This window comes from Pipra filicauda, unplaced genomic scaffold (assembly GCF_003945595.2).
Source record: "Pipra filicauda isolate LSUMZ 115617 unplaced genomic scaffold, ASM394559v2 scaffold281_size1565311_pilon, whole genome shotgun sequence".
NCBI lineage: Eukaryota > Metazoa > Chordata > Aves > Passeriformes > Pipridae > Pipra > Pipra filicauda.
Window position 1 is genome coordinate 803,067 of NW_024104400.1, and position 18,042 is coordinate 821,108.

The 18,042-nt window shown below is 48.5% G+C and overlaps 1 protein-coding gene across 1 annotated transcript; it reads right to left on the reverse strand.

Moving 5' to 3' along the window:
* Window positions 1-737: 737 nt before the first annotated feature.
* Window positions 738-11,243, reverse strand: LOC120323534 (serine/threonine-protein kinase PAK 3-like). The gene is made up of 9 exons (XM_039382747.1): window positions 11,215-11,243; window positions 10,672-10,735; window positions 10,228-10,276; window positions 9,409-9,423; window positions 5,173-5,273; window positions 4,242-4,359; window positions 3,759-3,858; window positions 1,319-1,367; window positions 738-1,084 (listed from the first exon to the last, which is right to left on the reverse strand). Exons 5-9 carry the CDS (start codon window positions 5,205-5,207, stop codon window positions 910-912), a joined length of 477 nt encoding a protein of 158 aa, XP_039238681.1. The 5' UTR covers window positions 5,208-5,273; window positions 9,409-9,423; window positions 10,228-10,276; window positions 10,672-10,735; window positions 11,215-11,243; the 3' UTR covers window positions 738-909.
* Between the last annotated feature and the right edge of the window lie 6,799 nt (window positions 11,244-18,042).

Below are 18,042 nucleotides of genomic sequence, written 5' to 3' on the forward strand. Positions count from 1 at the left end.
CGGCATCCCCGAGGCCTCAGCTGAGATGGGGTGACCCCCAGGCTGAAGGAAAAGCCGCTGCGGGCTGAAGCAGCGGGGCACAAGGGCTGAGATGAGAATGGCTCTGGGCTTAGACAAAACCGGCTGCAGCTGAGGCGGGGGGGGCCCAGTTATGAGGCAGAAAGGGCTGCGGGCTGAGGGAAAAATGGCTGCGGGTTGAGGGGAAAATTGGTCCAGGCTGAGGGGGAAACACCTGAGGGCTGAGGCAAAAACAGTTGCCGATGAGGCGGGGCGGCCCCAGACTGAGGCAGCAGCGGCGCCGGTTCTCAGCCTGGGCGATGGGGTGGGGCGGGGGGAAGAGGCCAGGCACTGAGCACAGTGGCGAGGAGTCTCCCTACAGCTCCCCGGCCCCACGCCGTCCCGCTCCCAACTTGAAGGAAGCCCCAGTTCCGCTCCCCCCGCCTTTCTGTTTTTCTTTTAATTTTTTTTCCTTCCCCAATTCCAAACCATACCAAAACCCCCATCAATGGGACTTCCCAGCTATGAATAACAACAAAGTTTATTTACAAATGAAGTGGATGCAAAGATCAGAGTAGATACTTGCCACCGCAGGTGGGGAAGGAAACAGGGACGTGACAGTGCACAGGAGGCTCCGAAAACATAGAAGGAGGGGATGCAATGGCCACTTTATTAAGAGGAACGAGGACTTATATAGGGTTCAGGTGAGGGAGGTCCGATTACCGGGGCGGAGCATGGAGTTAACAACTGAACTTTTTCTTTATTATAGCATCTTTATAATAGCATATATATATTTGATGAAACGAGCACAAAATCATGAACTGCAGCACAGATTTGCCAAAACACTTCAGCAAAGCTGTGCTGCAGTCCAAGGGGCACAGCCCCTTGGGGGAGGGAAAAGAAAGCCCCTCTCTAGTTTGCAGGCTCTCCACTGAGAGCTCCTCGATCTGAAAACTCGTCTGGGACGCCCGTTCGCAAGCTCTCCGCTGAGAAATCCTCAATTGGAAGACTCCCCTGCGACGAGCACACGACGAACTGCACCACAAGCCGATTTCCTTGGTGCCTGACTGAGAGCGTTCCACGGACACTGCAGGAGAGTTATGGGGTGTTGTGCAAGTGCCCTAGACAGTACAGAGTCCAGGTATACCCATAGCACTGTAACACACTATCTATATACAACGGTCATAATTCTACAGTACATTGTGTAGATACAAACAATATATATTTACACAAACACTGTATATATACACTACATATATACACACTATATACACAGTCTCTCTATATACAAACACATATATGCATTATCTATTCAAAAGACCTCCGTTTCTTCCTCCAGGGCTGAAGCCAAACACAGAAGCCAAAATCAACTGCAAACAAAAGAAACAGCGTTAAAACCAGTTTGAATTATGAAAGCAAGCACAAGAATTCCCCACTCTCGGTCTGAGAGCACAGTGTTGAATCTAGCTGGAAGAGTGGCTGTGCTCTGTTTCCTCTGGAAGGGACATACCCAAACCAAAGGCACTCTTGACAGCCTCATCCTCTCTAGAGCTCTCTGCACATTGCAACTCTGCTCTCAGCTTACAGCAGTGGGCTGGGTGCTCCCACCAGCACCACTTTTGGGGAACTGGCAGGCACTCAAAGGCAACCCCAGACCCTGCCTCCCAGGAACGCTGTGCCTGACCAAGAACACCTACTCAATTTGACTGATCCATCCACTCCAAGAAGAATATTGTCACTTTTGATGTCTCTGTGGATCACTCGATTTGAATGAAGGAAGTCCAGTCCTTTCAGGCACTGAGATTAAACACAGAAACACAAGGGGAAAAATTAATTAGGCTGATTTTATCACACAAAAACGGAAATGGCTCTAAAAGATCAAATTTCCAGGTGACACATCAATTGCAGACATAGTTCAAGTGGCAAAGTGTAGAATAATAAATGAATTAAATTGAAATTAAACTAGAAAGGAAAGTACAGCAACATTATAGGAGTATAATAACAGAGTACAAGAAATGCAGTGAGACCGGCAGGCCGTTCACTTGGATGCTCTTTTCTTCTCCACACCATAACAGCAATGCAGAAACAAAGCTCTGAACAGGAAATCACTCCTGTTCTTACCACCTTTTGCAAAGAACCATCCTGTCCAAGCTGTCAGAAGCAAGGGCAGCATCCCTTACCTCCCGACTGATAGAGGCTATCATCTCTTCCTCAAGAGCTTGTATGGAAACCACAGCAGCTAAGGTGCATCCCTCCACATATTCCGTCACCAGCCAGAGTTCTTCATTGAAAAGGTAGCTGAAAGAAGAAACCCACAGCATGGAGATGAATGGGTCCAGCTAAATGACCTTATGGGAAAGACTGCAGTTGAGTTTTCTTGCCAGGTCACTTGTAAATGAAGAGAGAATCTGAGCAGGCTAAATGAGAAAGGCTCATCTGTGAAAAAGGAGATGTCTTAGATGGCAAGCAAGGCAAAAATGCAGTTTAGTGACAGCAGAGAGAAATGTGGAACCAGGACAGTGCCATCAGCTGCTTCATCATCTTAACTCATCCCTTCCAGCCTGAACTGCAGGAAGCAGGCAACACAGACTTCTCCATGGGAGGAGAGTGTGCACCACTGAGGGCAGATGTTGGTCAAGCCCTTGGAAAGCATTGCATAAAGTGCATTCAGAAACAGGGAAAACCGTTTAAAACCTGGCACATTGTGTGGTTGTGCAAACAAGAGCCTAGTCTTCCTGGCATCCACAGCAACAGAAAGTAGAGGGAAAACCCCAAGGGCAATCATTTCTAGGTGGGTTAATCAGCACGTATCATTAAGGCACAGAAAAGATGGTCAGTTTGAGAAAAACCAGACCCCAAAAGAACAGGGAGGTAGTGAACTGAAGGGCTGTGGCTTTAGGAAGACATGGCAGATGCACGTTTTAGAAGACACGCTTCAAACTACCTATACCAGAAAAGGCCAAGGCAGACACAAGGCAAGCTCCTCCCGTCCACTGCAGGTGGAGGAGTTGAGAAATAATGAAGAGCTCCATGTTCTTCCAGTGACCAAAGTGGCTTTTTAGCCTTTGGCTTGCAGTGTGTCAATGATGTGATAATCCCAGAACCACTCACCTGTCTATATAACGAATGATATTGGGGTGCCTCATTCTACTCAAGAGTGAAACCTCAGTTACAACAAGCGCCCTTTTGTTCTTTCTGTCGCGAAGAAAAATATGGCTCAGGGGAGAAAGGCAGGGCTCTCTGACAGTATTTGCACCTCACCTGTGTAGAACCAGCCACCATTTCTAGTGCTGTGATCCCAAGGGCCCAGATGTCCACTTTGGCATCATATCTGTCTCTTCTCAACATTTCTGGTGCCATATAGAAAGGAGTCCCGTGAACTGATGTCTGTTTCCTCTGCCCACGGAGGAGCCAAACACAGGAGCCAAAACCAACTGCAGAAAAAAGAAATAGCGTTAAAACCAGCTTGAATTATGAAAGCAAGCACAAGGATTCCCCACTCTCAGTCTGAGAGCACAGTGTTGAATCTAGCTGGAAGAGTGGCTGTGCTCTGTTTCCTCTGGAAGGGACATACCCAAACCAAAGGCACTCTTGACAGCCTCATCCTCTCTAGAGCTCTCTGCACATTGCAACTCTGCTCTCAGCTTACAGCAGTGGGCTGGGTGCTCCCACCAGCACCACTTTTGGGGAACTGGCAGGCACTCAAAGGCAACCCCAGACCCTGCCTCCCAGGAACGCTGTGCCTGACCAAGAACACCTACTCAATTTCACAGATCCATCCACTCCAAGAAGAATATTGTCACTTTTGATATCTCTGTGGATCACTCGATTTGAATGAAGGAAGTCCAGTCCTTTCAGGCACTGAGATTAAACACAGAAACACAAGGGGAAAAATTAATTAGGCTGATTTTATCACACAAAAACGGAAATGGCTCTAAAAGATCAAATTTCCAGGTGACACATCAATTGCAGACATAGTTCAAGTGGCAAAGTGTAGAATAATAAATGAATTAAATTGAAATTAAACTAGAAAGGAAAGTACAGCAACATTATAGGAGTATAATAACAGAGTACAAGAAATGCAGTGAGACCGGCAGGCCGTTCACTTGGATGCTCTTTTCTTCTCCACATCATAACAGCAATGCAGAAACAAAGCTCTGAACAGGAAATCACTCCTGTTCTTACCACCTTTTGCAAAGAACCATCCTGTCCAAGCTGTCAGAAGCAAGGGCAGCATCCCTTACCTCCCGACTGATAGAGGCTATCATCTCTTCCTCAAGAGCTTGTATGGAAACCACAGCAGCTAAGGTGCATCCCTCCACATATTCCATCACCAGCCAGAGTTCTTCATTGAAAAGGTAGCTGAAAGAAGAAACCCACAGCATGGAGATGAATGGGCCCAGCTAAATGACCTTATGGGAAAGACTGCAGTTGAGTTTTCTTGCCAGGTCACTTGTAAATGAAGAGAGAATCTGAGCAGGCCAAATGAGAAAGGCTCATCTGTGAAAAAGGAGATGTCTTAGATGGCAAGCAAGGCAAAAATGCAGTTTAGTGACAGCAGAGAGAAATGTGGAACCAGGACAGTGCCATCAGCTGCTTCATCATCTTAACTCATCCCTTCCAGCCTGAACTGCAGGAAGCAGGCAACACAGACTTCTCCATGGGAGGAGAGTGTGCACCACTGAGGGCAGATGTTGGTCAAGCCCTTGGAAAGCATTGCATAAAGTACATTCAGAAACAGGGAAAACCGTTTAAAACCTGGCACATTGTGTGGTTGTGCAAACAAGAGCCTAGTCTTCCTGGCATCCACAGCAACAGAAAGTAGAGGGAAAACCCCAAGGGCAATCATTTCTAGGAGGGTTTATCAGCACGTATCATTAAGGCACAGAAAAGATGGTCAGTTTGAGAAAAACCAGACCCCAAAAGAACAGGGAGGTAGTGAACTGAAGGGCTGTGGCTTTAGGAAGACATGGCAGATGCACGTTTTAGAAGACACGCTTCAAACTACCTATACCAGAAAAGGCCAAGGCAGACACAAGGCAAGCTCCTCCCGTCCACTGCAGGTGGAGGAGTTGAGAAATAATGAAGAGCTCCATGTTCTTCCAGTGACCAAAGTGGCTTTTTAGCCTTTGGCTTGCAGTGTGTCAATGATGTGATAATCCCAGAACCACTCACCTGTCTATATAGCGAATGATATTGGGGTGCCTCATGCTACTCAGGAGTGAAACCTCAGTTACAACAAGCTCCCTTTTGTTCTTTCTGTCGCGAAGAAAAATATGGCTCAGGGGAGAAAGGCAGGGCTCTCTGACAGTATTTGCACCTCACCTGTGTAGAACCAGCCACCATTTCTAGTGCTGTGATCCCAAGGGCCCAGATGTCCACTTTGGCATCATATCTGTCTCTTCTCAACATTTCTGGTGCCATATAGAAAGGAGTCCCGTGAACTGATGTCTGTTTCCTCTGCCCACGGAGGAGCCAAACACAGGAGCCAAAACCAACTGCAGAAAAAAGAAATAGCGTTAAAACCAGCTTGAATTATGAAAGCAAGCACAAGGATTCCCCACTCTCAGTCTGAGAGCACAGTGTTGAATCTAGCTGGAAGAGTGGCTGTGCTCTGTTTCCTCTGGAAGGGACATACCCAAACCAAAGGCACTCTTGACAGCCTCATCCTCTCTAGAGCTCTCTGCACATTGCAACTCTGCTCTCAGCTTACAGCAGTGGGCTGGGTGCTCCCACCAGCACCACTTTTGGGGAACTGGCAGGCACTCAAAGGCAACCCCAGACCCTGCCTCCCAGGAACGCTGTGCCTGACCAAGAACACCTACTCAATTTCACAGATCCATCCACTCCAAGAAGAATATTGTCACTTTTGATGTCTCTGTGGATCACTCGATTTGAATGAAGGAAGTCCAGTCCTTTCAGGCACTGAGATTAAACACAGAAACACAAGGGGAAAAATTAATTAGGCTGATTTTATCACACAAAAACGGAAATGGCTCTAAAAGATCAAATTTCCAGGTGACACATCAATTGCAGACATAGTTCAAGTGGCAAAGTGTAGAATAATAAATGAATTAAATTGAAATTAAACTAGAAAGGAAAGTACAGCAACATTATAGGAGTATAATAACAGAGTACAAGAAATGCAGTGAGACTGGCAGGCCGTTCACTTGGATGCTCTTTTCTTCTCCACATCATAACAGCAATGCAGAAACAAAGCTCTGAACAGGAAATCACTCCTGTTCTTACCACCTTTTGCAAAGAACCATCCTGTCCAAGCTGTCAGAAGCAAGGGCAGCATCCCTTACCTCCCGACTGATAGAGGCTATCATCTCTTCCTCAAGAGCTTGTATGGAAACCACAGCAGCTAAGGTGCATCCCTCCACATATTCCATCACCAGCCAGAGTTCTTCATTGAAAAGGTAGCTGAAAGAAGAAACCCACAGCATGGAGATGAATGGGCCCAGCTAAATGACCTTATGGGAAAGACTGCAGTTGAGTTTTCTTGCCAGGTCACTTGTAAATGAAGAGAGAATCTGAGCAGGCTAAATGAGAAAGGCTCATCTGTGAAAAAGGAGATGTCTTAGATGGCAAGCAAGGCAAAAATGCAGTTTAGTGACAGCAGAGAGAAATGTGGAACCAGGACAGTGCCATCAGCTGCTTCATCATCTTAACTCATCCCTTCCAGCCTGAACTGCAGGAAGCAGGCAACACAGACTTCTCCATGGGAGGAGAGTGTGCACCACTGAGGGCAGATGTTGGTCAAGCCCTTGGAAAGCATTGCATAGAGTGCATTCAGAAACAGGGAAAACCGTTTAAAACCTGGCACATTGTGTGGTTGTGCAAACAAGAGCCTAGTCTTCCTGGCATCCACAGCAACAGAAAGTAGAGGGAAAACCCCAAGGGCAGTAATTTCTAGGTGGGTTTATCAGCACGTATCATTAAGGCACAGAAAAGATGGTCAGTTTGAGAAAAAACAGACCCCAAAAGAACAGGGAGGTAGTGAACTGAAGGGCTGTGGCTTTAGGAAGACATGGCAGATGCACGTTTTAGAAGACACGCTTCAAACTACCTATACCAGAAAAGGCCAAGGCAGACACAAGGCAAGCTCCTCCCGTCCACTGCAGGTGGAGGAGTTGAGAAATAATGAAGAGCTCCATGTTCTTCCAGTGACCAAAGTGGCTTTTTAGCCTTTGGCTTGCAGTGTGTCAATGATGTGATAATCCCAGAACCACTCACCTGTCTATATAACGAATGATATTGGGGTGCCTCATGCTACTCAAGAGTGAAACCTCAGTTACAACAAGCGCCCTTTTGTTCTTTCTGTCGCGAAGAAAAATATGGCTCAGGGGAGAAAGGCAGGGCTCTCTGACAGTATTTGCACCTCACCTGTGTAGAACCAGCCACCATTTCTAGTGCTGTGATCCCAAGGGCCCAGATGTCCACTTTGGCATCATATCTGTCTCTTCTCAACATTTCTGGTGCCATATAGAAAGGAGTCCCGTGAACTGATGTCTGTTTCCTCTGCCCACGGAGGAGCCAAACACAGGAGCCAAAACCAACTGCAGAAAAAAGAAATAGCGTTAAAACCAGCTTGAATTATGAAAGCAAGCACAAGGATTCCCCACTCTCAGTCTGAGAGCACAGTGTTGAATCTAGCTGGAAGAGTGGCTGTGCTCTGTTTCCTCTGGAAGGGACATACCCAAACCAAAGGCACTCTTGACAGCCTCATCCTCTCTAGAGCTCTCTGCACATTGCAACTCTGCTCTCAGCTTACAGCAGTGGGCTGGGTGCTCCCACCAGCACCACTTTTGGGGAACTGGCAGGCACTCAAAGGCAACCCCAGACCCTGCCTCCCAGGAACGCTGTGCCTGACCAAGAACACCTACTCAATTTCACAGATCCATCCATTCCCAGAAGAATATTGTCACTTTTGATATCTCTGTGGATCACTCGATTTGAATGAAGGAAGTCCAGTCCTTTCAGGCACTGAGATTAAACACAGAAACACAAGGGGAAAAATTAATTAGGCTGATTTTATCACACAAAAACGGAAATGGCTCTAAAAGATCAAATTTCCAGGTGACACATCAATTGCAGACATAGTTCAAGTGGCAAAGTGTAGAATAATAAATGAATTAAATTGAAATTAAACTAGAAAGGAAAGTACAGCAACATTATAGGAGTATAATAACAGAGTACAAGAAATGCAGTGAGACCGGCAGGCCGTTCACTTGGATGCTCTTTTCTTCTCCACACCATAACAGCAATGCAGAAACAAAGCTCTGAACAGGAAATCACTCCTGTTCTTACCACCTTTTGCAAAGAACCATCCTGTCCAAGCTGTCAGAAGCAAGGGCAGCATCCCTTACCTCCCGACTGATAGAGGCTATCATCTCTTCCTCAAGAGCTTGTATGGAAACCACAGCAGCTAAGGTGCATCCCTCCACATATTCCGTCACCAGCCAGAGTTCTTCATTGAAAAGGTAGCTGAAAGAAGAAACCCACAGCATGGAGATGAATGGGCCCAGCTAAATGACCTTATGGGAAAGACTGCAGTTGAGTTTTCTTGCCAGGTCACTTGTAAATGAAGAGAGAATCTGAGCAGGCCAAATGAGAAAGGCTCATCTGTGAAAAAGGAGATGTCTTAGATGGCAAGCAAGGCAAAAATGCAGTTTAGTGACAGCAGAGAGAAATGTGGAACCAGGACAGTGCCATCAGCTGCTTCATCATCTTAACTCATCCCTTCCAGCCTGAACTGCAGGAAGCAGGCAACACAGACTTCTCCATGGGAGGAGAGTGTGCACCACTGAGGGCAGATGTTGGTCAAGCCCTTGGAAAGCATTGCATAAAGTGCATTCAGAAACAGGGAAAACCGTTTAAAACCTGGCACATTGTGTGGTTGTGCAAACAAGAGCCTAGTCTTCCTGGCATCCACAGCAACAGAAAGTAGAGGGAAAACCCCAAGGGCAATCATTTCTAGGAGGGTTTATCAGCACGTATCATTAAGGCACAGAAAAGATGGTCAGTTTGAGAAAAACCAGACCCCAAAAGAACAGGGAGGTAGTGAACTGAAGGGCTGTGGCTTTAGGAAGACATGGCAGATGCACGTTTTAGAAGACACGCTTCAAACTACCTATACCAGAAAAGGCCAAGGCAGACACAAGGCAAGCTCCTCCCGTCCACTGCAGGTGGAGGAGTTGAGAAATAATGAAGAGCTCCATGTTCTTCCAGTGACCAAAGTGGCTTTTTAGCCTTTGGCTTGCAGTGTGTCAATGAACCTCAATGTGATAATCCCAGAACCACTCACCTGTCTATATAGCAAATGATATTGGGGTGCCTCATTCTCTTCAGGACCGTAACTTCATTTACAACTTTTTCGCTTTGATGCTTTTGGTCTCCAAGTAAAATCTTCTTGATGGCCACCTGAAAGGAGATTGAAAGCCACAGACTTGAGAAGTCTGTTGCACGGGACCACAACGCACATGGAGCAGGTGTTTTTGGAATGATGGAGCCAGGGTGGGCCAAACTGCCTGGGATTAGACACCAGAGCTTCTTAACTGACAGGACAAGAGACGATTCCTCCACTCGCCCTTGTGTGCCAGTTACAGGACACATGGCTATAGACATTTTGCCTTGTAAACTCTGGACAAATGGTCTGCAAACAATCAATCCATAATGGAGGAAATCCCATCCTAAAAGGTCATGAGGGTTACACAAAAAAATACAGTCCCGGCACTTTCTAACATCTTGAAGTTGGATTTTGCAACTCTAAAGAACGTTTTTAACCCAGTTCCTATTTGCAGTTCTTTTCTGGGTTTGAAAAGGAATAACCCATTCTAGGGTATTTTATGGATGTGGCCGGGGTTATGAGCAGCGCTCAGGGCCTTTAGATCCCTTGCAGACTCCTGTGTAAGTGCACTTCCCAAGTGCAGCACTGCAGCTGGGTAAGGAGCCACCAAGTAGCTGATGCATTAGCATAGTCAGTAAATAAGTCTGAGCAAAGGTGTCCTTCTCTGAAAGATACCCCTGCCCTCCTTGTGTTCTTTTGGGGACTTAATAAGGACAAGGTCTGTCCAAACCGTGTGTTGCAGGCTGACACTTGTCTGCCCTCAGAGGAACAGTCTCTGCAGCAAAGATCTCGTGGCCACCCAGAGCTGTGGCCACAGCTCCCAGCGGAGGGGAAAGCACTCGAGAGCTGCACAATCTGCCGGGGGTGCTGGCCCTTACCTGTCCTCCTGTGGCAATGTCAACTCCTCGGAAAACAGCTCCGAAAGCCCTAGAAACAGAACAGCAGCCAAGAAGGGAGAAGGTGTTTAGGCCCTGGGCGAGAAAGCCAGCCCAGAGAGCAGAGCTCTGCTGCCCAGAGTGTTTATAAAACACTCGGCTTCAGCCCAGCAGCCCAGCAGCCCTCTGCCATGCAGGGCGGCCAGGAGAAAACATAGGACATACTCCACGTCCTGCTCCTTGTTACAGGCAAGAGACTGCCAGCATTGAGTTGTCTTTGACAATGCCTTCTGACCACAGTTATTAAATACTGATCAGGACTGACAGACAGGAGGATGTAAGCCCAGTGTCTGCCCATGTTTGCAGCTTGCCCGACTGCATGCTTGATAGGACACCAGCAAAATCCCTGGTCCATGGTTTTGTGGAAGTAGCTGAGATTGGACTTACCCTTGGCCAATTTGCTGCTGTACAGTGTATTTCTTCACAGGGTTCCCCTCACTCACAATGCCCTCTGAAAGAAACAACATGAAAGATGCTCGTGTGAAACAGAGATACCACCTTCCAGCAGATCCAAAAGGCAGCCCCACTGTGCGGGGCTGTGAGCCCTTTGTAGTCAGCTGGCAACAACAACAACAACAACAACAATAACCACAACAGCAGAGGCAGCTCCGATTCACAGGTGGCTCCACAAAAACTGATTTTCCACAGTCTTTTGAGGGTTTACCTTGACAGGAAACTAAGCACTTGGAGGAATGCTCAGAGGAGACAGAAATCAGAAATGAACAGGCACCAATGCAAGAGTTTGTTGTCTACAAACATTAAGGAGAGCTGGAGCAACAGAGCCCTATTTTCTTGGGGAGAAAGACTCCGTTTGATTCAGCAGAAGGAACAGCCACAGTGCTCTGTTACTTCCTCTCTTCCTTTAGTAGAACTAAAGCTGACATGCATACCATGGACTGCTGTACCAGCCAGGAAATACGTGATACGTACTGAGTTCATCAAGGAAAAGTTGTGTTAGTGGGGACAGCTTTGGCAGCTGGTGCGTGATTTTCTTTGGAATGCTTTTCTTCCGAGTGTCTCTTTTCCCGGTGCTTGTGCTTGGCATTTCAGTGTCGGGAAAGGAGATTTCTTCAGACTGTGGTGCTGCAGCAACACCTGCCATTGCAGAGCTCTTGAGGATCTGTGGCAAGAATTAGGTTATGTCAGAAAGGTGGCTTGCAGAGATGCCCTGAGATCATAGTTCAAATGCAAACCCTTGGGAAGATGCTGTTGGCCACAAGTCGGGCTCTTAAACTGTCTTTTGCTGCCCACTTCACCAAGTGAATGGACGAGAAGAAAAGACTGGATTTACACGAGTTCATGGGCAGTTTCCTCTTCAATTTTCATGCATTTTCTCAACCAAGCCGTTCAGAGGGGCAACTACCCTCTAGGGCACAGTTATTGCTGTGTGTCCTGAAAGGGACAGTCTGACTCAACTTGGAAGTTCAAAACCTCTTTTCCAGGTGTCAGTGGCTGGGCTGAAGCACAGTGTCATGGCAGAACTCCAGCCCTCACACTCTTCAGCCATGAAAAGCAAGTTCGCTCTGATCACAGGTTCTAAATTACACCAAAGGCAATGCTACTGTACTCTGGCACTTACTGATTTTATTTCTTCAGGCTCTGTGGCTCCAACAACAGCCACGGGTTCATTGTCCCAGTTGGATAAGTCCAGCCCAGCTCTGGCTGAGGTGGAGGGGCACAAAGCGCTGGCTGAGGTGGGGGGCACAAATTGCTAGCCTGTTCCCATGTGTCGCATTTATTTGTTGTACCGGGGCGTGTGACAACGCCCCCCGCTTCCAGGTTTTTGGCCCCCTTCTCCCTTTTGGGGGCTTGTGGGGTGCTACTGCTAAGGGTCTCCTGGGACAATTTCTTTGAAAGTGGTCAGGGGCACCACAGATGTAACAACCACTTTTGGCTCTGGTTCCTTCCTGCAGTCTCAGCCGGGCACTGTTGCTAACGAGTCAGTTTGATGTCCCACTGAGCCAACCCCTTGGCGGGCGCGAACCAGCTCGGCAATGCTGCAGCTTTCCCTCTTAGGAAGGGCTTGCAAAGCTCTTTTACTCTCTGGGTTCGCATTTTTGAAAGCCAGCTGCCTGTGCAGTATTTCTCTGGCTTCATCATTTTCAGTCTGCCTGTTTAAGGCAAACTGCAGCCAATCCAAAAATTGGTAATATGGTTCTGTTGGGCCTTGTATTATTTTTGTGAATGATAAAGAATTACGCACTCTTTTCTGAGGTGGAAAACAAAGAGATTTATTTCAAATACGGTGCTTCCTTTTCTACGCTGATACAATGGGACCCTCGAACCAATAGGGTTGTCTGTTCTACTTCATGTCCCTTGACTCCCTTGCCCCTGGGACACGCCTCCTACACTTGTCCAGAATCAGAGGGAGCCAGCAGAGGTTCTGGTGCTGCTGTTGTGCCCTGGGGAAAGTCAATAGCATCAGTGACAGTCACCGTTCTGTCCCTTGCAAGGTTGGATAGTTACACACAATAACAAAAGGGTCATTTCACACAAGGCCAATTTCTTGTTCATTTTTCATGGATTTCTGAAATAGGTCCTGTGGAGGGGCAGGTACATCCAGGGGACAGTTTCTGCTGTCTCCTAGGAATCCTGCATGGCAATCTAAAGACTAAACAGGAAGAGTCAAAATCCCCTTTTCCAGGTGTCAGTGGCTGGGTAGAAGCACAGTGTCATGGAAGGACTCCAGCCCTTGCACAGTCTTCAGCCATGAAAAGCAAGCTTGCTCTCATCACAAGTTCTAAATTACACCAAAGGCAATGCTACTGTACTCTGGCACTTACTGATTTAATTTCTTCAGGCTCTGCTGCTCCAACAACAGCCACAGGTTCATTGTCCACTTGCTCTTCTTTAATGTCTTGTCCGGAAAAAGAGGGAGCCAGCAGTGGTTCTGGTGTCGCGTTTTTGCCCTGGGGAGAGTCAGTAGAGTCAGGGACAGTCACCATTCTGTCCCTTGCAAGGTTGGATAGTTACACACAATAACAAAAGGGTCATTTCACACAAGGCCACTTTCTTGCTCAGTTTGCATAGATTTTCTCAACTAGATTGTGCAGACAAGCAGGTAACCCCTGGGCACATTTATTGCTATGTGTCCTGCAAGGGACACTGGCTCAACTTGCAAGTTCAAAACCCCTCTAAGCAAGGTCAACCCCAGGAGGATGCAGGCCTGTGTGTTGTTCTGAAGAGCACTGAGGTGGAGGTTCTCAGCACCCAGACAAGAGCAGGGACACAATGGGCAGAGCACTGATGGACTCAGCTCTGGCTTGCAGGGAGAGCAGTGTGTGCATTCCACCCCTGCCCCTCCCTGTGCTGGCTGCCCCCTTCCTTCCCAGCAGGGACAGCCCAGTGGCACCTTGTGCAGCTCCCTCTCTCTGCCACAAAACCTGCCAGAACCCTGGAGCACTTCTGGCCTGCTTGAATGTGCCAGGCAGCAAATGGGGCTGGGACAAGGCCCGCTCAGCTGTCCCTCCTTGGGTGGCAGAAACCTCAAAGAGTGGGGCAGGAGGGACAAGCTGGGCCCCCTCTGAGGCTCGCAGTGAGCTCCCCACAGCCCCTTCCTTCTCCCAGGCCATTAATACTCTGACCACTTGGCTGGGACTGCTTCCTTGGGTCCCCCTCCACCAACACCATTTCAGCCTCTGGACCTGCTATTAGTCTACTCCCGGTCTTTTGCCACCAGGTACAACCAAGTGTCCTCCCAAAGTACAAGCCAGGGCCACAGACAGGACCAGATGGTGGAAGACCTTTCCTCGGAGGAAAGGCTCTGAGCAACCTGGTCTAGCTGAAGATGTCCCTGCTCGTTGCAGGAGGGTTGGACTAGATGCCACTTAAAGGACCCTTCCAAGCCAAACTAGTCTAGGATGCTACCTAGTTGTCATTTGAAAAGCACCAAGACTGGAGATTAGTAAGAGAGGAGGCCTCCTGATGCCTCTGAGTTTAGCTGATGACAAAGCCCATCCCTGGACAGCTGTTTCACCTGCAGCCACTTTACTTGCAGAAGCAGCCTGGTAGGCCAACGGGGCCTCACATTCCCGTACAGGCAAGACTGCAGGTAGGAATTGAACACAGGTGGCGGATTTCTGGGATTCTCCAGCTCGGGTGGCACGTCCTTAGGCTTGGGACAAAGGAAACACAAGACAGCCATTAACCATCCCTCAGGCTGGCACTCTGTTGTAGCAGGCCAAGCTCACAGCTCGCTCCATGATTCTTGAAAACTAGGAACGTGAAAGCTTCCTTTTCCACTCACAGAATAACGGGCTGCTCCGTGTCCACCTCCATATCCATTGGTGATTCCGTCTGCAATGGGCAAGGGAAAATGAAGCAGATGCTGTCAGAAAACTGCCTCTTGTGGGGAATCCCATCACACAAGGTAACACAAATAAAGAGCATTTTTCTTTCACAACATCTCTCCAGGAGCAGCAGTTCTTTTGCACAGCAAGCAAGAGAAGAGGACAAAACCCCATGTTCATCTTCTTCTACAGTTTCCTGTCTATTTTTTATGCTGTTTTCCCAGGAAATAAAACAAATAGAAACTCCATCAAGCAAATGTAAATTGTCCATTAACAGTCAATGCTTCTGTTCTGCCCAAGAGCTAAAGCAGATTTAGCTAAAGAGATAAAGAAGTTTCCTCTTCTTTTATTTTTTCTTCTTCTGTTCTATTGGGTTTGGGTTTGTTTTTTTTTTCATTTAATAAATAGCAAGCATCAGTTCTCTTTAGCTTGCTGAAAATAGTTCCCCAGAAAAACTGTCCAAAAAATCCCCTCTAGCCATTCTGTCATAGCACACGAACAGCTCCTGGGTTCAGGAGCCTGCACTGTTTGGAAGTTGGCATTTTATTTCAAAAGTCATTGGTGTGATGACTCAAATCCTTTAATGATGGAATTTAGCAAACAGGATGCTTTCCCCTCAGTTCTGGAGATAACTGAACAGTTTTTAGAAGAACTTCTGAGAAGCTCTCCCAAGCCTGCATTTTGGAAGTCGTACTGGTAGAACCAGCAAAGTGAGGAAATTACAGACTCCACAGGCTAGCCAGTGGAGGGCACAGAACCCCCTCAAGTTCCATTCCAAATGCTGTCCACACAAAGACACCCCCCCTTTTCAGACAAAGCTGTTGACAGGAGTTCTACCCAACTAAGGGCATCTTAAGGGCAGTTTTGTTTCTAAATCATCTCAGTGCCTAAGGAAGAGCGTAAAGAACACAGCCATGCCAAAGCCAGGTATGCTGCCCCCAGGAACAAACACTACTCACCTCTCGGGAAATCCATCACCAGACAGGGCCTGTCTGGAGAAAAATATAAATTTGATGAAATGAACAAAAAATCATGAACTGCAGCACAGATTTACTGAAACAGTTCAGCAAAGCTGTGCTGCAGTCCAAGGGGCACAGCCCCTTGGGGGAGGGAAAAGAAAACCGCTCTCTAGTTTTCAGGGTCTCCACTGAGATCTTGATCCGAAAACTCCTCTGGGATGCCCGTTCACAAGCTCTCCGCTGAGAAATCCTCAATCCGAAGACTCCTCTGCGACGAGCACGCGACGAACTGCACCGCAAGCCGAGGCCCTTGGTGCCTGACTGAGAGCGTTCCACGGACACTGCAATGGCCACCCAGCACTTCAGTGACATCACAGCGACAGTGGGGCAACAGTCCTGTGACATCACGGAAACAGCCGTTCAAGGTTCCCCACGCTGCAATGGTTTTGGGTGGCTTCTTGACCCCTGGAATGTTGAATCTTGCTCTCCTGTTGGAGCCTGACCTCCCTTTCTGGCAGTGACTTGTCAGCTTACCTCCTGATGTAAAGCTCACCTTTCTGCCTAAAACTCATCTGGAAATCAACTCTGCTCTTCCATGGAATAATGGAATAATAAGTTTTGAATCCGTGTCTGTGTGGAGGCTGTTGGCTGGTCACCCACAGCCCACAGCGCTGTGAATAAAGTGATGCCTTGCTTTTTAACACTAGCAATGCAGGGTTTGAGGGTTCTGTTATCCCGAGGATTTCAGAGGTATTTGACAACAGTAGCTGACTCCAGGAAGAGTGAGATTCCTCCCCGGCAGCCTTCATGGCTCAGCCCTCGCTGTACCAAGCTGGGCTTCTCCCCTTTTACCGTGGAGAGGCTTGGAGGGCATTCAGAACAGCTGTGATTGCCTGACATGGACAGCATTTGTTGTGAATCCCTCAGGGACACGTCCGTGTTCCACACGTGGCAGGGAGCCCTTGGAGCAGCTGTCAGAGTGGGGGTGCCCCCGTGGGTGCTTCCTGCCCATTCTCCCTCCTTTGGCCACTTCTCCCATAGCCACTCAAGTCAGACTTTCTCCCAAGAAAGTTCTCTGCCCAGCACTGAGCTCCTGGTGCACCTGCAAAAACCAAATTCCCTTAGGCTTGTGGGAAACCTACAGGGTCGGAACCCTCAGTGGACATGGAGCTCTTAAATCCTTCTCCTATCCAACTTCTGTGTGCATGTAAGATTTACTGGGGCCCTGACTAGCCTTTCTGTCTGCTACAGTGGAATATCAGGGCGACGGAGCAGCGGGTGTGTGTGAGGGGGTCTCTCTCTTTGCTCTCTGCCAAGTGGCTGCAGCTGATGGGGAGGGACCCTGGGCTGAGGCAAAAACAGCTCTAGGGTGAGGTGAGGAGGCCCCCCGGGGTGCAGCAAAACGGCTCTGGGCTGAGGCAGAAACAGCTCCAGGCTGAGGCAGAAAAAGTTCCAGGCTTCGTCGAGTCTGCCCTGAGACTGAGGCAAAAGCACCTTCTGGCTGAGGTGAAAATGGCTCCGGACTGAGGTGGGACAGCTCCCAGACTGAGGCAGCAGCGGCGCCGGTTCTCAGCCTGGGCGATGGGGTGGGGCGGGGGGAAGAGGCCAGGCACTGAGCACAGTGGCGAGGAGTCTCCCTACAGCTCCCCGGCCCCACGCTGTCCCGCTCCCAACTTGAAGGAAGCCCCAGTTCCCTCCCACACACACCTTTCCAGTTTTCCTTTAGTTTTTTTCCTGCTCCTATGGTGGCACTGGAGAGAGCACCCCCAGGTGCTTCAGGTGACATAATGGGAATGAATGTTCATTCCTGGAGTTCTTAGTTAACTAAAACTACAATAGTGGGACTTCCCGTCCATAAGAAACACAGAAGTTTATTCAGAAGCAAAGTGTGGTTTTTTTTGTTCAGAAAAGTTTGTTCAGAAGGGAATGTACAGCTTAGCGATAGGGTGAGAAGATGGAGAATCCTCCAAAAGAGCTGAGGCTTTCCTCCTAGTTGTGTTCTGAGATGGCAAGCCACCCTGAAGTGCTACATTCACCTCTCTGAGGGGCAGCCCTTGGGCTGAGGAAAAAACAGCTCTGGGCTGAGGCCAGAAGTGCTCCGGGGTGAAGCTAAAATGACTCCGGGCTGAGGCAAAAAGGGGTTCAGCTGAGACAGGGTGGCCCCCAGGCAGTAATGGCTGCCGCTGAAGCAGCAGGGCACAAGGGCTCAGATGAAAATGGCTCCGGACTGAGGCAAAAGCTCCTCCAGACCGAGGTGAAAACACTTCCAGTAGGAGGTGCAAAAGGCTTCAGGCTTCAGCAAAAATGGTTCCAGGCTGAGGTGGGATGGCCCCTGGGCTTTGGCAAAAATGGCTGCGGGCTGAGGGGAAAATGGCTGCGGGCTGAGGGGAAAACTGCTACAGGCTGAGGCAGAAACAGCTCCAGGCTGAGGCAAACATAGCTGTGGGCAAAGGCGGAAACAGCTGCAGCTGAAGCCACAGGCCGCAAGGGTTGAGGTCAAAATGGCTCTG